At 42.4% G+C, this 21,357-nt stretch overlaps 1 protein-coding gene across 3 annotated transcripts in view; it reads right to left on the reverse strand.

Moving 5' to 3' along the window:
* Positions 1 to 6,790, reverse strand: part of KIF20B (kinesin family member 20B) — a 56,085-nt gene extending 49,295 nt beyond the window's left edge. For all 3 annotated transcript variants that reach the window (XM_088128966.1, XM_088128967.1, XM_025171262.2), the window contains exons 1-2: positions 6,511 to 6,790; positions 2,871 to 3,018 (exon numbers count right to left, since the gene is read on the reverse strand). In XM_088128966.1, the coding sequence (XP_087985092.1) occupies positions 2,871 to 3,017 (147 nt within the window). In that variant the 5' untranslated portion in view covers position 3,018; positions 6,511 to 6,790. The remainder of the gene's footprint in view (positions 1 to 2,870; positions 3,019 to 6,510) is intronic.
* Between the last annotated feature and the right edge of the window lie 14,567 nt (positions 6,791 to 21,357).

The raw sequence follows: 21,357 nt of genomic DNA on the forward strand, positions 1-21,357 counted from the left end.
AGCAGAAGGGGCAGGTTGCAGACCCCACCGGTCAGGGAATTTCGATTGGTGGGGTCTTGGCAGAGAGCCTTTTCTGCTGCAGCGCCTGCCCTATGGAACATCCTGCCTCCTGAGGTCCGGTGTGCCCCCTCCCTCATGGCTTTCAGGAAAGGGATTAAATCCTGGCTCTGCCAGAAGGCCTGGGGGCCAGAGGGGGGCCCGCACCTGTGAAGATGGCTGGTGGGATGATGGATTGCCCCCCCGCCCAGCATCTTACAGGTTTTTATAGGGCCAAAATTAGAGGAGGTTTTTTAGGGCATTTTTAATATGTTTTTTAATTATTTATAGTTTTCAGCCATCTTGGAGAGAATTGTGTTTTTTCTTTTTTATTGTGAGCCGCCCAGAGTCACCCGTGGGGGAGATGGGCGGCATACAAGCCAAATAAATAAATAAATAAATAAATAAATAAATAAATATCTAGTTAATGCCTAATAATTTTCAAGTGCCCCAGACTTATGACTGGAGAGAGCAATTTTTTCCCCCTCCTTAGTCAAGCCTTTCTCCCCCAGCCCATTCTCTCCCTCTCTCTCATATGCAGAAAATTAGCATTTTACTTATTACAGCAAAGACTTGCAGGTTCTTCACTATGAAAAGGGCCACTAGCTATTCCTAAATATACCATACTGGTACCTCTCATTTCTGTGCTACATAAGCTACATAAGATGGCACGTAAGCTATTACTGTCAGCTGTTTTTTAAAAGGAATGTGAAATTACTATCATCAAGTTTTTAAGACTTTGAATTTAGCTCGACTTGACCACTGAAAATGTCAATTTAAAAAAAGGAAAGATTCAAACTGTGCTAGAGTCTGCTAACAAACAACTGACTGGTTAGATCAAACTGTAGTAAAATTCAACCTACCATATTTACCCAAATTTACTAAGCCATTATTGTCCTTAGACAGAGTTACCATTTCTTTAGGATTTTTCTTAACCAGCTTTCCTTCCTTGGGCAAGAAACTCAGTATCTCTCTTCTACTTCCTGCTGTCCTTCCTGCTATATACAGTGAAGTTTCTTCAGAGTTAGAAGTAGTGCATTCTTGCAACCGTTTTAATCTTCTATACATTCTTCCTAAACCCAATATTCTGCTTTCAGGTTTTCAACCCACTATTCTGCACTCTTTATTCACAGTTCTTTGTCCCTAGATTATCTGCCCTGCAACGGCCACATCATCCAAAATCTCAGCCCACCCCATCCATAGTAGTGTTTTCAGCCCAAAATAACAAATTTATCTTCCATCACAGGTTAATCCCATCAGCAACTGAGTGTTCCATCCTAAACCTTTCAACCAAATCAATATAAGAGGGATCATTTGCCCAAATACAATATGGTAATATGTTAGGAGATCCTGAAGTCATGTTGAACATCTTTTAGAAAAACAGATGATTTAGCTAGAAATGTTATTCAGACAGTATATATAATAAGGCCTCACATCTTAAACAGTTTAAAGTTTCAAAAATAGGCCCATGAAGGTGCATCTAAAAATCATAAACATGTTTGTGATGAGACAAAAGATGAGCAGCCTACCCTTCTCACTATGAAACTGGATCCTTTGTTTATTTATTTATTTTAAAATAACAACAGGAAAAAAAGAAACAAAACACAGAGAATTATAATGCAAATGCATACATTTTCAGAGAAACCAAAGCCCTACACACAAAAAGTGCTTTAAAAAAAAGGTGAAAAAATACAACCAAAAAAGAAAAAAAAGTATAATATATCGTTATAACAATTAACAGTTACAATTCTATATATATATATATGTATCTAATGTAAATAATATTCAAGTACATATATATTAATCTATAATGCATTTATATAACCCTAACTATCATTGTTTTTGTTTTTTAACCTACTGTATTTTGTATAAATGAGTCCCATATTTCATTATCCTTGTCCATACAAAGTCTATGTCTGTAGGCAATTTGCTCATAAGTGGCAAGTGCAATCAGGCCTTCAATCCATTGAATAAAGGGGGCCATACATTTATCTTTCCAATGTTGCAATATCAGTTTTGTAGCCATAGCAAGAGCACAGAGAATCCATTTAAGTTGTCCAGATGTCAAATTCCATGTACTAGGTATATAGTTCAAGAGAATATTGTCCTCTGAAAATTTTAGCTTTTGTCACCCAATCTTATTTATATAGTCCATTACTTTCTCCCAAAACATAGTAAGTACAGGGCATTGTAAAAACATGTGTTTTAAAGAAGCATTATCCTTATTACATCTTCAACAAAATGCTGTTTTGGATAGTCTTTTTCTATACAAACATAATGGAGTCCAATAAATTCTAAATATTATTTTTTTGTTGTATAAGTCGTAATTTGAGGTCCATTGACACTCTTGCTATGGAAATTAAGACACTCTTCCATTGTCTAGACAATATAGGAACCTTTAATTCTTTATTCCACTAATTTCTTAACATCTGCATATCAAATTGATTTATTGATAACAAATATCTATATAAACTAATAGTAGGTTTTTTAGTTTTAAAGGATTTAACAAGTTGTTCTAGTATCTCAGGTGTCTCAGAAGCTGAAAATGCTTGTGGTTCAAACAACGTTGTTAACAAATGTCGTAGCTGTCAATATTGCCATTTGGTTACATCTGATAGATGATAATTATCTCTTAACACAGTATATGTTAAAAAATCATCTTCATCATCTAACAGTTGCTCCAAAGTTAATAACCTTGCTTCCATCCAATTTTTCCATATCACCATTATTTTCCCAATTTTTAAAGTTGGGTTCTCCCATAAAATCAATTTAGCATGGGACTATGAAACTGGATCCTTGAGCAAAAAGGAGATCTCCAAGGTTTATTCTCTTACCTGGCTTACATTGGAACTTGAAGAAAAATCACCATATAGATTTTTTTTAATATCACTAGCATCCACTGGGCCAGTTCTTGGGGATAGCTCAACTGCTGAAAGAAAGGATGGTCTGGGAACTGTTGGCTTATCCAGATTTGCCTCCATTCTGTTAGAACACAAAAAAGAAATGGAGGGCAGTTTGAATACCCAATGCACTGAAGGGTTGACAATTACAGCACAGATTTTGGTCATATAATATGTATTTTAGAGGCTACTTTACTACAAGATGCTTTGCCCTAGCCAGAAATTCCCTTGCAGATTGTAGAAAGCAAAGGGGTCAAGTTTTGATTGCAAGTCCCCAATCTCCAGGACCTTCAAAAGAGCTGGTAAACACCTGCCTCAGATCCTGGAGATGCTAACTATCACTATTAACAATACCAGCTAGATAAACCATTGGCCCAAAACAGTTTTAATAAACTGAATTATGAACATGGTGAACAATTGGGCAAAGCTATAACAGATGGTTGTTATGGTTGTCCAAATAGAGTTGTAGAGAGCCATAGAAATAGCCTTGGAAAAGCTATGCAGAAATGATTACTGAAGCAAAGCATGCTTTAAGCCCAAGAAACAGAGAAAGAAGCTCAAATGGGCTCTGCCCTAATTCTCTGGGGTATAAGAAAGAGGGAAGAGAAAACACAGACAGGCATTCAAGATTCTGTTGAATGCCTGTATCAATAAAATAGATTCCAGTCAGTCTTGTGGAGTCTGTTTCCTGACTTTGCCTTCTTTGAAAGGCTGAGAATAGTCAAGGAAATCTTCCATCCCTCAGAAATTTCAGATTCTTCAGTGGGATCAGCAATTTCTCTCTCTTCTCTCTCCTGCCCTGGCCACGTTTTGTGCTGAAATTTCAGTTTGCAGAAACTGAAAGCAAAAGTCTTCCAAGTTGGAGAAAAGTCCACACCCCCATTTATCCCTCCACCAAATCACTGGCAAAGCAAAGAGGAATATAACTATAACAACAACTTATTAAACTTGTATGCCGCCCCACTCTGAACAACTCTGGACATAACAGATATGCAGGACCTTTCCCCACAAACAAGATGTTGTAGAAAAGGACCCACAAAGGCAGAAAATATAAAATACAGAGATTTAATATGACTTCTAGCTTTGGCTGTGAGTGTGGGGGAACCATTAATACTGCCAAACTAGTGTTTTCCATCACAGTTATATTAAATTGGACTACAGGTACACACTTTGTGTATGACTGCTTGGGAAATCCAACACCATCTGTTAGCTGGACACAAAATAAAATAATTCAAAGCACCCTAGAATGTGAGGTACTGTCATCCCAGCCCAACTTAAAACACCAAGAACAATCACTTTTGGCTGCATGCTGCAGTTACAACGGAGCACAATGTTTCAACAAAGGCGCCCTGCATCTTCGCTTCACTTGCTGTAAAAAATGAACAAAAACGTTCATCAGTTCTAACGTGCAGTTTATTTTATGTGCACTGATTTTATTTAGATACCTTGTTTTCTAAATCTGACCTAGCGAGAACTACCTAAATCAGTGTTGTCCAAACTTGGCCACTTTAAGATGAGTTGGCTGGCTGGGGAATTCTGGGAGTTGAAGTCCACTCATCTTAAAGTGGCCAGGTTTGGACAACAGTGACCTAAATTAAAGCTTGATGAGCAATTAATTCCATAAGGAAAATGAGCAATTAATTGCATAATTAATAATTTGATTAGCATAATTGATGAGCATAATTGATGAGCAATTAATTCCATAAGGAAAAAGATCCAGCTTATTGACCATGGAAGACTAGGAGATGACTCAGAGAGAAAACCTAGTCCTGTGTAACAGAAGGAACTGCTTGGGGGAAATCCTGTACAGTGGTACCTCGGGTCACGAACGCTTCTGTTCACGACCAATTCAGGTCACGAACAGCACCGTTCACAAAATTTTGCTTCCGTCCATGAACTCCGCATCGGGTGACGAACAGGATCCGCGGCCATTTTCCCTGCCGTGACACGTGGTTGTGGCTTCCTGTAGGGAGGGGGACTCTCCCTCCAAGCAATAACCGCCTCCCCACCTGCCTTCCTGTCCTCCACGCCAGAAGTCGCCTCAAGCAAGGTTAGCATTCTCTCTCTTCGTACTGTACTTTGTGTCATATTTTTGTGGTTAAAAAAACAACAACATATGGTTCAGAATGGATTAACCATAATTACATTGAACCTTATGGGAAAATTTGATTCGGGTCGCAACCAAAATCGGTTGGCGACCAAATTCGGAGGGGTCAGAACGGATTAACCGTATTTACATTGAACCTTATGGGAAAATTTGATTTGGGTCGCGACCAGAGTCACGGAACGAATTAAGTCTGTGACCCGAGGTACCACTGTATATGCATTTACTTGGAAGCCAAGGCCACTGGACCTTTATAGAGGATTCACACAAAATGAAAGCCACGTGGTGCTGGGACTAAGGTGTTGGCCTAGGGAGACCCCCCTCAGCCACAGAAACTCATTGGGCAACCTTAGATTGGTTACTCCCTTGAGGTCCAACCTAACTCACCGTTCTGGAGAAAAAATAGCACTATGGATGCTGACTTGAGCTCTTGTACAAGAAGTGGGGTAGAAATCTAACAAATAGATACAATGCTTTATAAAGTTAGTTAAAGACCTAGCAGCTGCATTTGAACAATATGCAAACCACAGCACAAAAATCTGTGACAAGAGCATTTTTCTGCAGTGGCCCATGACGTTGCCTTCATCTCATCCCCAGCTCATGAGTGAGACAGGCTAAAGTCATCTATCCCTATTCAGCTGTGCTGATATTAATAATGACTTATTAAACTTGCATGCTACCCAACTCTCAACAACTCCATTAAAGTAGCATTCCCCCACCCCTTTAATCTAACACCCTCCAAGGGCAGCCCCAAGACATATAATATCTGTTAAGCTTTGTCACATTTTCTTCTTCGAGACTACAGTGACTGGGAACAGAAGCATAGAATCAGGACAGGAATCAGTAGTGGGGACAAACGTCACGGTGGATTAGTTTTCTGCCAAGTAAGAGGTGGGTGGAGAGCATTTCCACTCAGCAATGGGGAAAGGACCGTAGCATGTTGTGTAAATCTGACCAGTTTGGTTGATTTATAAGTCAGGGTATTATGCAAACTTAATGAGAGCCAGTTTGGTGTAGTGGTTACGGCACCCAGCTAGAAACCAGGAGGCCATGAGTTCTAGTCCTGCCTTAGGCCCAAAGTCAGCTGGGTGGCCTTGGCCAGTCCCTCTCTTTCAGCCCTAGGAAGAAGGCAAGGGCAAGCCACTTCTGAAAAATCTTGCCAGGAAAATTGCAGAGACCTGTCCAGGCAGCCACTAGGAGTCAACACTGACTCAAAAAAAAAAAAGTGCAAACTTAGACAATGAGTTAAGTCGATTATAAAGGGATTTACTTCCACAAAAGAAAAGATTTCAAGATCAAAATATACTGTTCCAAACATTCATAACAATGGAGGGGGAGAAAAGAACGCATGAAAAGTTCCGGCTGTTTTGGACTTCATAAGAACAGCGTTGCTTGAATGCAATGAATCCCGGCTACATCTTTCAGAGAGGTCGGTGAAAGGAGGTGGAAAGGACCGTTTCGTTTACTTACTTCCAGCTCTGTTGGGGCAACCGGCGGTAGAGAGGATCGAGTCAAGAGTCCGGGGATCCTCCCCACTCTAGAAAGCGGAAATCAAGTCCGGGATCCTTTACCTCCCATTGCAATCCACCCGCCCCGGAAAAACGAAGACCCACGATGACACGTTCTCCACTGCAACGCACGCTTCGAAACCGTGCAAGACTAGCTAAGGGTCACGGCAGACCCTCCTTTCGAAGCAACGCCAACAAGCGCTGGAACCTCGCCACTCGCTTTAAGGCACCTGAATCGCGGCTCTTTTTCAAATCCAGCCGTAAAGACTGATGGGAGCCAAACGCCTGAGCCGAAAAGGATCCTGGGAAGGGTAGTTCACTCCCCAAGTGCGGCAGGAGCCTCTGGTTCGCGGTACGGACGTCTGTGTAAACGAGTGCGATAATCTAAGGACTGGCTTGAAAGTATTTTAGACCGTCTACAGAGACCAAGAAAACCCGGTGCTGGTCTTTAACGCAGCGCAGGACGCTTCCTTTTACTGAGTGCAGTAGCATTTCCCAGACGGATTGCCCCCTCTGCGCACGCGTGTTGGCTCTTGCCAGAATTCTCCGCCAGGGACCTTTGCACATTTGGGAGTCGCTTCTGTTATGCTCTGTAGGACGAGCTTCTTAGAGAGGCTTTTAGCGTGCGCTCTTAGCTGTGAGGCCACCTCAGTGTTAGAGCTTGGAAACAGCTATTCAGAGTAAATAGCAGGAGATTCAGGAGGGACACAAGGAAGTTACTGATGTACGTGTTGAGTCAGTTCCCACAACAGGAGTGTCTACAGGGTATGATCAAAAAGGTCAAGATGGCAGCTGCAATGGTGTGATGGAAGCTCTGCTTGTTTTTTAATGGGTGATGCACGTGTGACCAGATAAAAACAGGTGGCGCTTCAGTTGCACTATCGCAGCAGCCATCTTGACTTTTTTGACCACACCCTGTAGTCACCCCTGTACCACAGTAAACTGAACCCTGCCCAAGCTCCTTACTGGTGACTCTGGCAGTACACCATTATACTAACTGGCTCAACGTTTGGAAAAAAGAACCTCTACCCATTTTTCCAGGAGGTGGCTCAGATTCATGTGCTAGGAGGAGAACGGCAAGAATTTATTATATTACTAGTCTCTTTCCTAACTTGTGGCTTGGCCATCACAAAGCTTGGAGGTGAGTTCTCTGCTGCCAGGCCATTTCCATGAGTACTGCAAAGGACAGCCTGATTTTTTTCTGCATAGGTAGTCCTCATTTAGTGACTGGCTCATTTAGCAACTGTTTGGAGTTACGATGGTGATGAAAGAGTAACTTTGCGACCAATCCTTGCATTTACAACCTTCTCAGGTCTGTAAAGCAAAGGAAAGTTGAAGTAAGATCATAAGCACAGCTGCAGTTTCACTTAGCGACTGTGTGGCTTAACAGCTGAGTTGCTGATCCCAATTGCTATGGACTACCCAGAGTTTTTGGGGAATTAGGTATGCCAAAACCTTGCTGGCAAGGTTGGCTTGTTTAAATGTTCCCCCAACACAACTGAGTTACAGAAGGGTCCCTAGCAAGAGAGGGAGGGCAAAAAAGTCAAGATGGTGGTTGCAACTGGGGGATTGAAGTATGTAAAATGGGGTGGGGCTTCAATTTCATGACTGCAACTGCCATCTTGATTTTCTTGACCACTCCTGCAGAGGAATCTGCTGAGTTAGTTTAACCCTGCGCATGGGGTTTGGGATTAAATTTAAGTTCAGGGAGGACAGCTGACTGAGTCAGTTGATGCCTTGATTTATTTGATTTATATCTTGCCATTTGTAGAGACGCTCACAGGAGGCATGCAAAGTGCTCCCTCCTCCTTTTTTCCCCCATGAGAGAAAATGACTGCAGGAGAAGAAAACATCTGTAGCTCAGAGTTGAACTGTGAAGTCCTCGGTGCTTCCTGAGCTTGGTTGTTTGCTCGCAGACATTTCATTACTCGACTAGGAAACATCATCAGTGTGAGAGAGTGTGGGGTTTGCTCCCTGTTTATATATAGTAGCTTGCCCTGCCAGTGGTGGTGGCAGTGTGGTTTTCTCCTTGGTAGTGCCTTGATTAGGGTATTGTTTTCTGCCTGATGGTTTGTCTGAAGTTAATCCCCGCTTATCTGGGTGTTGGTTGCTGGAGAGGACGTGTTTTGGTCTTTTTGTTTCCTTCTAAGCTTTTTTTATTGTCTCTTTTGAATGGCGTGTAAATATGGGTTATTTCTATGTGTGCATGTGTCTATATAAACAGGGAGCAAACCCCACACTCTCTTGCACTGATAATGTTTCCAAGTCGGGTAATGAAACATCTACAAGCAAACAACCAAGCTCAGAGAGCACCAAGGACTTCATAGAAAATGGCTGGGTCAAGGTCCCCCAGTGAGATTCCATGGCTGGGCTACACTCTGGGTCTTCCCACTCCTAGTCCAACACCTTAACTTACTTTATGACACATTAAACTTGTGCCCATTGACTCAGATCACCATTGTTGTGGGAACAGGTCCCTGTTGAAGTGGGAAATTTGCTGCCATCAGATGTGGCCTTAGATAAGATCAGTGTTGTCCAAACTTGGCCACTTTAAGATGAGTGGACTTCAACTCCCAGAATTCCCCAGCCAGCCATGCAGATGCTGGCTGGGGAATTCTGGGAGTTGAAGTCCACTCATCTTAAAGTGGCCAAGTTTGGACCACACTGAATTAGATGGTTTTAAAAGGGGGCTGAGCAAATTCATGGAGGATCAGTCGACCCACGTCTTCAGGGGTCTTTGCTACTTCTGGAACCAGAAGCAGCCTTGCCTTGTATATTAACAGCGGAGAGAAATAATTTCCTGAAGATAAGTGATTGGCCACCATAGGGGTCTACAAAGTGGAGTACAAGAAAAAAATGTGGCATGATGGCACAACTCAAACCCTGTAACTTACGGACTCGTGTCCAATAATGGTAGGTAAGAGTGAAGGGGCAGGTTCGCACTGTGATGCCAATGTGTGTGTTCCATCTTTTTTGCATCATCGTGGCTAGCTGAAGATGCCTCTGTGGGCCCCTGGCTGACAGTATACCGGTTTGATCTAGCCAGGCTGTTACGTTCTTAATGAAAGGAATACATATTGAACATCTCGGCTTATGGAAAAAAATCAGAACCGGTTCCTTACTGAAAGGTGCCTAAAGCAAGAAACCTGTTCAGCCACCCCACCCATGCTATTTGTTTTCTGAATACTTTTTAATCATTTGCAGGGAAGTTTTTCTCAGAAATGAAACCAGATTCCTGCACTCTACAAACTGTGGCTGTTCCTTTGTTTATGCCATAGACCAAGCAAGCAAACCACATTGGTTTCATTGAGGTTTTTAACCTTGATACTAATCTAATAAAATGAGCTTTGTATCGAAGTCTCAGTAGGCGTCCCAAAGCATTGGAGAGATTTCAGATTGTGGGCTGGCCAGGAAAATTGGCAAGTAAGCAGGCAGGAAGAACAGGACTTGTGGAGTTTGACTCCTATCCCATGGCAATACAACAGAGACTCCTTCCCCCTCACAATAATGCACCAAACTCATCGCATTGTGTAACCACTGTTAAAAACAGCACACTCACATTTATTTTAAGGAGTCACAGTACCACAAAGTTTGAAAACTCCCATAATAGGTTATAGCAGGGGTCCCCAAATTCTTCAGCTCATCAATCCTTTCATGAAGTTTCTGATTGTTCATTGACCCCCAAACATTTATTATATGAAAATAATTTACTAAATACTACATTAACTAATAGTACTACAAATAATTATTATTATTTGACTCCCTGTAACATGACTGGATAATCAAGTGCCTAGAAATAACAGGAGTCAGTAGAAACATCAGAAACTGTGTGCAAAACTCAATGGCACAATGAAGACACAGCTGCTGGTCAATGGTGATAGACTGGGAGACGTTAACATCAAGAGAGGAATCTGTCAAGGAGACTCACTATCCCCACTACTGTTTGTCACTGCATTGATTCCTCTGTCAACAATACTGAACAAGTCAGGCCATGGCAATCAAACATCAAAAACATCTGCCAGGCTATCCCACCTCCTTTACATGGATGATCTGAAGCTGTATGGAAAAACACCATCTGAAATGGAATCGCTGCTCAATGCTGTCCAGATATACAGCCATGATATTTCAGTGGAGTTTAGACTGGACAAATGTGCCACCCTTACCATCAACAGGGGAAAAATAGTGAAAACTGAAGGAATCAAGATGCCCACGGAAATAACATTAAGAGTCTGGATGAAGATCACTACAAATACCTGGGCATCCTTCAGGCTGACAACATCAAGCACGCTGAAGTCAAGAAGAAGGTTAGTAGTGAATACATAAGGAGAGTGAAGAAGATCTTAAAGTCTAAACGTAGTGGAGGAAATATCATCAAAGTGATTAACACCTGGGAAATCCCAGTCATTCGATATACAGCTGGAACAGTAGACTGGACTCAGGCTGAACTAAAAGCCCTGGATAGGAAGACCAGAAAAATAATGACAATGAATCATGCCCTTCATCCACACAGTGATGTTGACAGACTCTACTTACCAAGGAGCGTAGGTAGGCGTGGGATGTAACAAGTGCCCCAGACAGTTGAAGAGGAAAAAAGGGCATTGGGAGAATATCTGAAGGACAGTGAAGAAGAGGCACTGAAGCCAGTACATCATGAAGGCTTACTGAATACCAGAGAGACCAAGCTGGCATATAAGAAAGACCAAATGAAGAATAGAAAAGAGACATGGCAAGGCAAAGTATTACATGCCCAGTACACAAACTAGCAGGCAAAGCAGGTAACAACAAAACCTGGCAATGGCTAAGAGCAGGAAAGTTGAAGAAAGAGACAGAGGGGCTAATTCTGGCTGCACAAGACCAAGCCTTAAGAACAAATGCATATAAAGCCAGGATTGAGAAGACAGCAACAGACAGCAAATGCTGTCTCTGCAAAGAAACTGAAGAAATAGTGGATCACCTAGTCAGCTGCTGCAAGAAATCACACTGACTGACTACAAACAACAGCACGACAAAGTGGCAACAATGGTGCACTGGAATATCTGCAAGAAATCCACTGGCCTGCAAACAAGAACTGGTGGGACCACAAAACAAAGTAATAGAAAATGAAGAAACTAAAGTGCTCTGGGACTTTAGAATTCAAACAGACAAGCACCTGCCACACAACACCTCAGACTTAACAAGTGTTGATAAGAAAGACAAAAAAGTTTGGATAGTGGACACTGCAATACCTGGACACAGCAGAATAGAAGAGAAAGAACTGGAGAAAATCACAAAATATAAAGACCTGCAAAAATAAGTAGAATGACTGTGGCAAAAGAAAGCAAAGATAGTACCAATAGTAATAGGTGCCTTGGGGGCAATCCCAAAACATCTGGAGCACCACTTGAGGAGCATCAGCACTTACAAAATCACCATCAGTCAATTGCAAAAGGCAGCTTTACTTGAAACAGCTTACATCCTGCAGCGATACCTTTAACACCATCAAACAACAACATCTGCCTATCCCAAGTCCTTGGGAAGGACTCGATAAGTGGACCAAAATGCCAAATCCAATCTAAGCATCTGGCTGACTGTGCGACCAACCACCACCACCATCATCATCATCATCATCATCATCACAGAGACAACTCAAGGCCACTCTTGCTGGCAGCTGACCATCCAACCCTGGGTAACATTGTCTTACCACTAAACACCTCACTTTCAGGACTAGGGACTGACATGGAGTACTTCAGAGCCCCCAAAAGATTAATTGACCCCAATCGAGCTTCCATTATGTATCAACCACTTACTGACCCCCACATATTTACTGACCCCCTTTTCACCCCCAGCCATTTATTGACCCCTTGGACAGCCCCATCAACCCTTGGGGGTTGATATTGACCACTTTGGGGAACCCTGGGTTATAGCATTTGAATGTTCTTTTCTTAACTTGACCTTTGCAACTGAAGGCAAAGGTGTCAGATAGAACCCAAAACGAATCACAGCAACTGATTTCTGAACGACACTGACAATTATGTCTGCCTAGCAATTAAATCCTGAGTTTTACTCCTCCTGCCCTGCTATCATGGATCCAGCTTTGGATCTACACCTCCATTATTAATCATCCACGCAGCTGGGGTCTTATTTTGTTTCTCTTCTCCTTTGTATTTCAAAGGGGCTTCTTTGCAATTTGCCAACTTTGTAAACTTAAGAACTTGGTCTGACTGCTTTTGAGACCAAACTGGAATAACAAACACAAGATCATTCAAGAACACACACAGAGTTTCCCACAGGTTTCAATTTCAGGAATGTAATGTAACATTAATAACTCTCTAAGTATTGGCACACAGCTTCTGCTTTGATGTTCATTCTGATTTCCAGTTCCATAGACACAAACGCGTGCTATCAATTTCTGCAACAGGTTTATCTATCTACAGTTATCTATCTATCTATCTATCTATCTATCTATCTATCTATCTATCTATCTATCTATCTATCTATCTATCTATCATATTTATATGAGGCCCATCTCACAGACATGTGATTCTGGGCAGGGTACAATAAAACCATAAACACAGTGACTACACAAACATTTAGATTAAAACATTATTATTATGAAAAAACAAAGGACTAGGGAGAGCATTAGATGTTACACGCAATGTAGCTGCCTCATTAAATCCCCATTTCTGTGACACCCCCAAGCCTGATGACATAACTGGGTTTTGAGGTACTTCTGGCATTATTAATAGGGCTACAGTTGCCTCAAGTTTTTATGGGGCAAAATGAATGAAATCTCAGTTAGTTTTCTAAAGACATTTAGTGTACAGTAGTTTTCTGTTTTTCCTCTCCTCTCAGATAAATAGAAATACAGTTGCAGCCTTGATGCCTTTAATCTTACTTCTGAAATTCCAGCTAGACAGATCAGGAAATATATTTTATGACTATGGTTTTAGCAATTTGAAGGCAACCTAAAAGATAAGTACGCTCTTCCCAAACCAGAAAGCTTGACAGTGTTTTCTAGGCAGAACTGCATTATCGTGTGTTATAGACCCGGATGCCCCATATTCCCTCCCTAATATTGATGCCGTATTATCCTACCTCCCATTCAGTGGTACAGCATTTCCCAGGATCACATAAAACACCCCACAGCTTCTGCCCTGGGAAAAAACAAGCACAACAATTTATAGGGACCCAGATCCTGATTCCCCCCCCATCCTGGGACATAGTCCATTCCTCCAGCTTCTGGCAGCAAGAAAGAAAGGAATTGAAACTGGAAATGGCAGCTTACCCCTTCTAGACCCACTCTGTGTTTTGACTCTAAGATAATGGACTCTGCAGAACAGGAAGATTTCATGGGCGCAGCTGTTACTCCAAGGGTGTCTGTAGACTGAGTCGTAGCCTGCAGTCCTATATACCAGTGGCCAGCTACCTGTGTTCCAAGGAGTACCTTCCTTGGTATCTCCCTCTTCTGATCAGTACTGCTAAATCTGGTGGCATAAGCTATGTTTGGAGGCACAAAACCAAGAACTCACCCTCCCCAACTCTCCCTGAAGGAGGAGGAGGAGGAGGAGGAGGAGGAGGAGGGGAATTATTCACTTCACACTTATTATTTGTTTTAACAGCATTTTTATCCTGCCCCAATCATAGCAGGCTCTGGGCAAGGCGCAAAAGCCCTCCCCGCCATTAGCAACATATATAAAAAATAGCAATCATTAAAAAGTCTATCAGAATGGTACATATTGTTCACTTTCCTTTAAGCTCTAAGATATACAGATATTACACTATGTCATGCCCACATGTACAAGGTTTTACATGTTTTCCACCCCCTCTCTTGGAGTGGGGGAATTTCTCTATTTTTGCACAGTGTATATATCCTGTGTGGTATTTTTGGTTACACTGATCACCAGGACTCAGTATGTGACGAGTTTCATCCTGTTTGGGATTCTTCACACATACATAGCCAGATGTTATTTTACAGGGTTTAAACCCTCTACTGGGAATTGAACTCATGACCCTCTGCAAAATGTGGTCAATGTAAATAAAAAAGGCTAGTTGTAAAGAGCTGCTAATGCATCTTCTAACCTCATCTCTGGGACAGGCTGAAGAATTTTATGTTCAATTTTTATTGGCAGATAAGGACCCCATGGCCTTGCTGTTGCAAAGTTTATTATTTATTTGTTTTTGCATCTTGTAAAACTCACACATTGTTGATAGCAAAATCGCATAAGAATGATCGCACATTTTTTTTACCTTATTTTATTTTGCATGTCTTATTTTGTAGGCTGTATTTTGTAGGTTTTATTTACTAAGTCTTATTTAGTCTGGATCGCAGACTAAAAAATTTGATCTGATCTGATGTGATTTGATTTGAAGACCAGTGCAAGAAAGGGGCCATTTGCCTAACCTGTGGGCCAAATGCCCCTGGAACAGTGTGGGTTTGGCCTGTTTCCAAATACTTGTCAAGTTGGGGCATCTGTACCTTCAGATGGACAATGCTCCATAAGATGGGGGCCGCCACCGAGAAGGCCTGTTGCCTGGCCCATGCCCCATGAACCTGGCAAGAGGCGGGACCTGCAACAGGCCCTCTCTCCATGGCTGAACCAGAAAGGCAAGGCAAGGCACTGTCTGAAAATAACTCAGTTTCTCACCCAGCACAGACCTTAGACTCCCACGAAATGATACGGGCATCCCCAGGGTGCCAAAAGGTGGCCCATTCCTGCTGCAAACCATGTTTTGCTTGGGTGGTGCAACATATACTGCACACTTGTTTGCCCATGCCAACTCCCCCCCCCCCCTCGTTCCTACAATCTGAACTTGGAAGGAAAGAAATAATCCATAAAGACCCCTCTTACCTCCCTCTGAATCCTGGTAAGATAGGTTCACCCAAGGAAGGAGGGGGGGCTGTTCCTCCTCCCGACACACCTGCCCCCCCCCCCACCTATCCGCTGCCCTTCCAGCCGTCGGAGCGGCTGGGAACACTTTGGGGCTCCACATGGCTGAACTCCCCCTGTTCGAGAGCACGTCGGCACACGCGGACCTTGGTTTTCCGTCCCTTCTAACGCTTTTGCCTGACGGACTCCAGGCTCTGAACTAACTCGGCAACGGGCCTCCGTCATCGGAAAGATCCGCGGGGTCAGAGTTTGTTGTCCATGTCTCCCTGCGGGGACTGCCGCGGGGTTCTTGGGTCCGCCTGTTTCACGCGCGCAGAGAACGAGCGGGACGGTGGCTCGAAGAGCGCGCAGGGGATTTAGGAAGCGCTTCCCTCGGAGGCCATGAAGCGGCAGTTGGCCTTCTCGGAGGACTGGCGGTATTCGCGGGGGCTCCTTTGCCGAGACGAGGCGCCTGCTCGGCCAACAGCCCTTCCGCGGACTTGCTAGCGGAGCCCTCGGAAGCCGCCAGATCCCGCAAGCGGCAGAGGCGGCGGCTGAAGGGAGGACACGGCGATGGGACCCGTCCATCCGGCGCGGCCGTGCCACCTCATGGCGGCCCGGACGAGTCCTGGGCGCCAGGGAGAACCCCGGTTTCCGCAAAAGCTGATCTCGCTTGCACGCTTTTCATGACGTCTAAGGTTGTGAGGTTTAGGCCCGGCAAAACATGGGTACTAGTGTGATTGTTGTGCTAAATTTTAGCAAGGGCTGTCGGAGGCAGGCAGGACCAGCTCGACCTAACGTGGGTACTGTATCCCTTCTCTCCTAATCTTGAAGTATGGGAAATACTAGGGTTGGCACTGGGCTAAGATGTGGTTGGCTGATTTGTGTTGGCTTGCACAACTCCATCCACACGCGGTTTAGTGTGTTGGGCAAATCCTGGCAGGGCTTAGAAGACCATAAATGGATTTGTTGGGAGCAGGGCCACTACGAACGTACCTTTAAACCTAAACAAAGTACTTTCCCCCCCTATCCATTAACAGGCTTCGCGTGTTATGCTAAGCTATGGTTGCCTTAATAATTATTTGTTGAGTAAGTTACATGTGGCTGGATTCCCACAACATGCTGAGCTGTACACTAGATTAATGCAACATTTTGAGTCAAACCACATTGTGGTTTTGTGTGTAAACACAGCCACCAAGTAAGACAGCCTCCAGCATGGGCCTGAGGAAATTCTAAATTGCCCTTTTCTGAGAGCACCTTTTCACAGAGAACGGGCAGCAGGATCCGATACAGAACTGCAGTGTTTATCTAAGCAAAGTGGTGATGAGTAAATAATTTAAAAAGGCTTCCCTTTAATTGAACCTTTGCTTTAGGCAAGCTGCACTTAACTCAGCTCCTTCATCCACATTATTGGAATATCAATACAGACTTGTTACACCAGATTGTTTTAAGGTGACTGCATGTGAAACACTTTGGACTCCACCCTCTCCCTCAGTGCTACAAGAATATTAAGTATATATTTAGGCTGTTCCTACTTGCATGTTGAAATTACGACGTATCCTATGTGGGTCAGAGTGGCATATGGGAAAATAAAGCAGACCCTTTCTCAACATTCTTTGGTGGGGGAGCATCTAATCGTACCAATCTCCTGTCTGCCAATGCTGTCCTTGATGCGCTGCATGAACATCCCCCCCCAAATTAATTTTTTTATTAAAATTCCCCCTCTTTTCAGTTGAGACAGTGAAATTCCTATTACAATATTTGTCCATGAAACTGGAGCCTTGTGGACTAAATGTGGCGTGTAAAGGTAATGTTTGGATCGAGACTGATTGTTACTGAGTAATATTGTGAAAAATTCTTGCCAGAAATCATGTTGCTACAAGAATGAGCCAATTCCAATTGAATGAGCCAATTGAATGAGCCAATTTGTTGGACTAAGTCATAATGTTGTGTGTTTGGTTTCACTCGGCCCTTGTGCTCTGTTGTGCAAAGCCAGCTACTGGTGGTTTGTTGAACAAAACAGAACATGACTTAGTGCATGGTGAACCAGTCTGCCTTGTAGTCATCATTCCTTCCCTGGTGGCCTTTTAATAAGTTTAACTTCAACTCCTGCAACCCCCAGCAGGCAATGGTCATGCTGCCCGGGGAGTATAAGATTAGAACCTGGCACATCTGAAGTGCACTAGAGTCAAGAACATTGGATAAAACTGTAATAAAGGGGTTTGTCTTTGAGGGGCAACTGCAATATGCTTAGTGATCTGTGTGCTGTCTGGCATTTCAGACCCTGATTTTTATTTAATACTCTTGGTGGCGACGGCTTTTATTTTATTTTATTTTATTTATGCATAGATAGATAGATAGATAGATAGATAGATAGATAGATAGATAGATAGATAGATAGATAGATAGATAGGTTTAAAGGTATGTTCTTAGTGGCCATGCTCCCAACAAATCCATTTATGGTCTTCTAAGCCCTGCCAGGATTTGCCCAACACACTGAACCATGTGTGGTTGGAGTTGCACAAGCCAACACAAATCAGCCAACCACATCTTAGCCCAGTGTCAACCCTAGTATTTCCCATACTTCAAGATTAAGCAAACTCAATAGGCCCAATCAGTGAGGATGATTCTGTGCTATAGGTGGCTAAATTGTTTACACAATTATTGCTGCATGGAGTTGGAACTTTTGAATAGCGGTTTTGTAATCTAGGAAACAAGCGTCAGGCTCTCTGACAGCTAAAGTGGCATTCACAGATGACAATGATAAAGACATCTTGGAATGTTGGGTCAAAACTCCAATCATGATCTTAGAGTTGATGAGAATGTTTGTCTTTCTTACTGAGTTCCATCCAGCGCTTACACTTGGGCATATATATCCATACATGCACGCTATCCACTGGGAAGGTGAGGAGGCAATTACAAAATATGCCTCATGACATCCCAATGCAACCCCCCACTAGTGTCAGATGTCAGGATGCAAATACACAAGAACCGAGTTTGCACTGTGATCTTACTGTGTGTATGTCATTTTTCCATCATCGCGGCTAGCATACATACACATTCACAAGGAAGGCAAAGATTCATCTAAACATGGCAATAAACAGAGGAATTTTTTAAATATATATATATATATATATTAAAAACAGAGTTAGCTGCTTTGCTGACTTTCCAGAGTCTGAGCACTGTTAAAATGGGGGCCAGTATCAGTAAGCGGCCCGACCTTAAAAGTCATGAGGAATATAGGCCATCAACATCACAGTTAGTGCAAAATTAGAAGGGATGACTAGCTTCTGCCTGGCTGACTCATACTCTCAGGGAATTAATTAACAAAGCTAAGTGACTCTAAAGCTGACAGGTGTTGGTTGGCTGGTTTTTTCCTGCGTTTTACTGAGACACCTGTTGCAAGCTAGCATCCTTGGGGCTCACAGATTAGGACCTAGACTGCTGAGATATGCAAAAATCATTCTTGTTAATTTGATTGGCGGGGGGGGGGGTCTTTTCTCTGTGCAATTTCTGCCAGTTTCCTCATTCTTTGGTATTACTTTCCTTCTTTTCTTGTTCTTAGTCCATTATTTACAAAAGCTTATGCTTTCTGAACCTGTGCTCTCTGAAAATCCAAAGCTTTCGTGTTTCTCTTTGTACTCCAGGCCATATATTCATTTTTGAGAAGGATTGTAGGAGATACATTCACAACTCCATCTGAAATACTTATTGCTGGTGGTTCTATTCACTTTGTTAGCAAGGTTAAAAGGGGGCTGATTCTCATCGGCTTCCCTGCATTTGCTGTCAGGACCGTTCCTGTTTCTTTTCTTACTTTTGCTTGCCATGGTCCAAATGTAGTCAGTTTCTTCTTGGGGAAACTATGGTTTCTTCTTGAGGGAATTCAGCCCAGAGTGACAACCTTCTGTCCCATGACAAGAAATTGTATACAAGGGTCCTCTCTGATAGCCATCTCCCTTATTTCTCTTTCCAAGCCTTGAATGGTTTGAGATCAAGACTATTTCAATGGATGTCCCCTCCTTTATGTACCTTTAGGCATCTTTTGGAGAGCCTTCTCTGGATGTCTGAAATAAGGAAGAGGGTCTTCTCAGTTGTCAGCCTAGCTTCTGGACTGCCTTATCTTTTTCAGCCCCAGGCATTGATTTGAAGTGGTGTTTGGTCTTGGGTCGTAAATAATAAAAATAAAAGAAGTGTCAGAGTTCTGTTGGAGTAATTAATTTTATTATCAATGCGATGTCATATAGTATGTATATTTTATTGGGTTTTTCTGTTTTTTAAAAAATAGATTTTAAAATGGCTAAATTGCCAAGAAGACACCATTTACTAGACAGAGTAGAGGGATAGCAAATCATGAATAACATTTTTAATAAACTACCCTTTTAAATGTGAAAAGTTCCATATAAAGTTATAATATATTGGTCTCTATTCAGGAAAGCTGATGGCACCTAAGATTTTTATTCCCCCCCCCCCTTTGGGCTTCAGTTGAGAAGGTCAAATTCCCCTTCATCTAAAAGTTGTAGCATCAGGCATTATTTGTTCAGCTCCATTCCTAGAGAGCAGTGTGCTCACTGAACAACCCTGAGAGATCAATCTTTGCATGTAACTTCAAGCATGCAGACTGGTGGATTATGGGACTTGAAGTCCAACCCTGCTGGAGGATATTAGGTTAAGGAAGCCACTTGCAACCATAAGTAATTTTTGTATTAAGAACAATTTTGAATCAGTAGTTTTTTTTTCTTTCCTGTTCTTACATTCAAGGCAAGTATAGGCACACATGCTTTAAATGCCTTGGTTTCAATAGGATCTGGGACTGGCAACCATAGGTTTGTGCCAAGGAAGAATTTGTATTTATTATTGAATATATACACCTTCTGTCTGTACAATCCCAGTGGCTTACAAAAACTAAAAATACAGAATGTGCTACATAGGTTCAAAGCCTAAATTTAAAATCTACATTATAATAACTCACTATTCAAACCTGGGTCAAAAGAATGGATATTTATAATTTTCCCAAATACTGAAGGAGTGGAGTGCATTCTACACTGTGGGAGCCACACCAGAGAAACCCTTTTCTGCATACTTAGTAGCCAGATGTTTGGCATGTCTGGGGGGGTAGATTTTCACAAGTGCCTCTTTTAAGCAATCTGATATTTAGATGTTTGTAAGGGGCCACTAAGGATGTACAAAAGTCATTGATTTAGGAACAGAAGGGGACGATACTCATCATGGTCAGAAGCAGAAGAGAACATTCCAGAGTTTTCCAGATTCTTTCATTGCCAAATTGGTGAGCTTTGCACATCCCTGTGGACCATCCCCCGTCCTAAATTAATTATTAATGGTGTGTTCATTAATTTTTAAACCACACTTCTTCAAATAAGGGGTGGCACATGTTTTCCCCCAGCCCTTTTCTTAACCCTCACATTAATTCCTTGGGAAGCGTCTGAAGGAAGAAAGTGTGTGGCCACCGTCATTGTATTCGTTTCATAATTGCCTATGGATTTGAACTTTAGTTTCCCTGGTTTGAAATAAAGAGGCACAAAACTTTCTGTTCCAGCAGTTTTCTTGAAATAAGCCTTCCAGAAGAGGAATCACCTCCAGAAACCCACTAAATCAGCCTAGTCTGGAGAAGGAACACTGTTTATTAAAATCTGTGTTCCTGGTCATAGTCCCTCTCTTTATGCCAGCCCCCAAATGAGTCCCCACTCATGTTCCAGGCTGCAGAGCTATCTTCCTTTTCTTTTTCTCTCCAGCCTCTTCAAATGACTGGACCCATCTTTTTCACCCATAGAGGGAATGTTCCATGTGCTAATCTGTTGGCTGAAACAAGCATTCTTGCTTCTCTCATTACAGGTATTATTTATTTATTTATTTATTAAATTTATATGCCGCCCATCTCCCCCAGAGGGGGATTGGGTGGCTCACAATTAAAATCCAAAACAGTAAAAACAATGAAATATATTTAG

Source organism: Python bivittatus, unplaced genomic scaffold (assembly GCF_059951505.1).
Source record: "Python bivittatus isolate LINGU-HERP-01145 unplaced genomic scaffold, Pbiv_v1 ctg000780_np1212, whole genome shotgun sequence".
Classification (NCBI taxonomy): Eukaryota; Metazoa; Chordata; class Lepidosauria; order Squamata; family Pythonidae; genus Python; species Python bivittatus.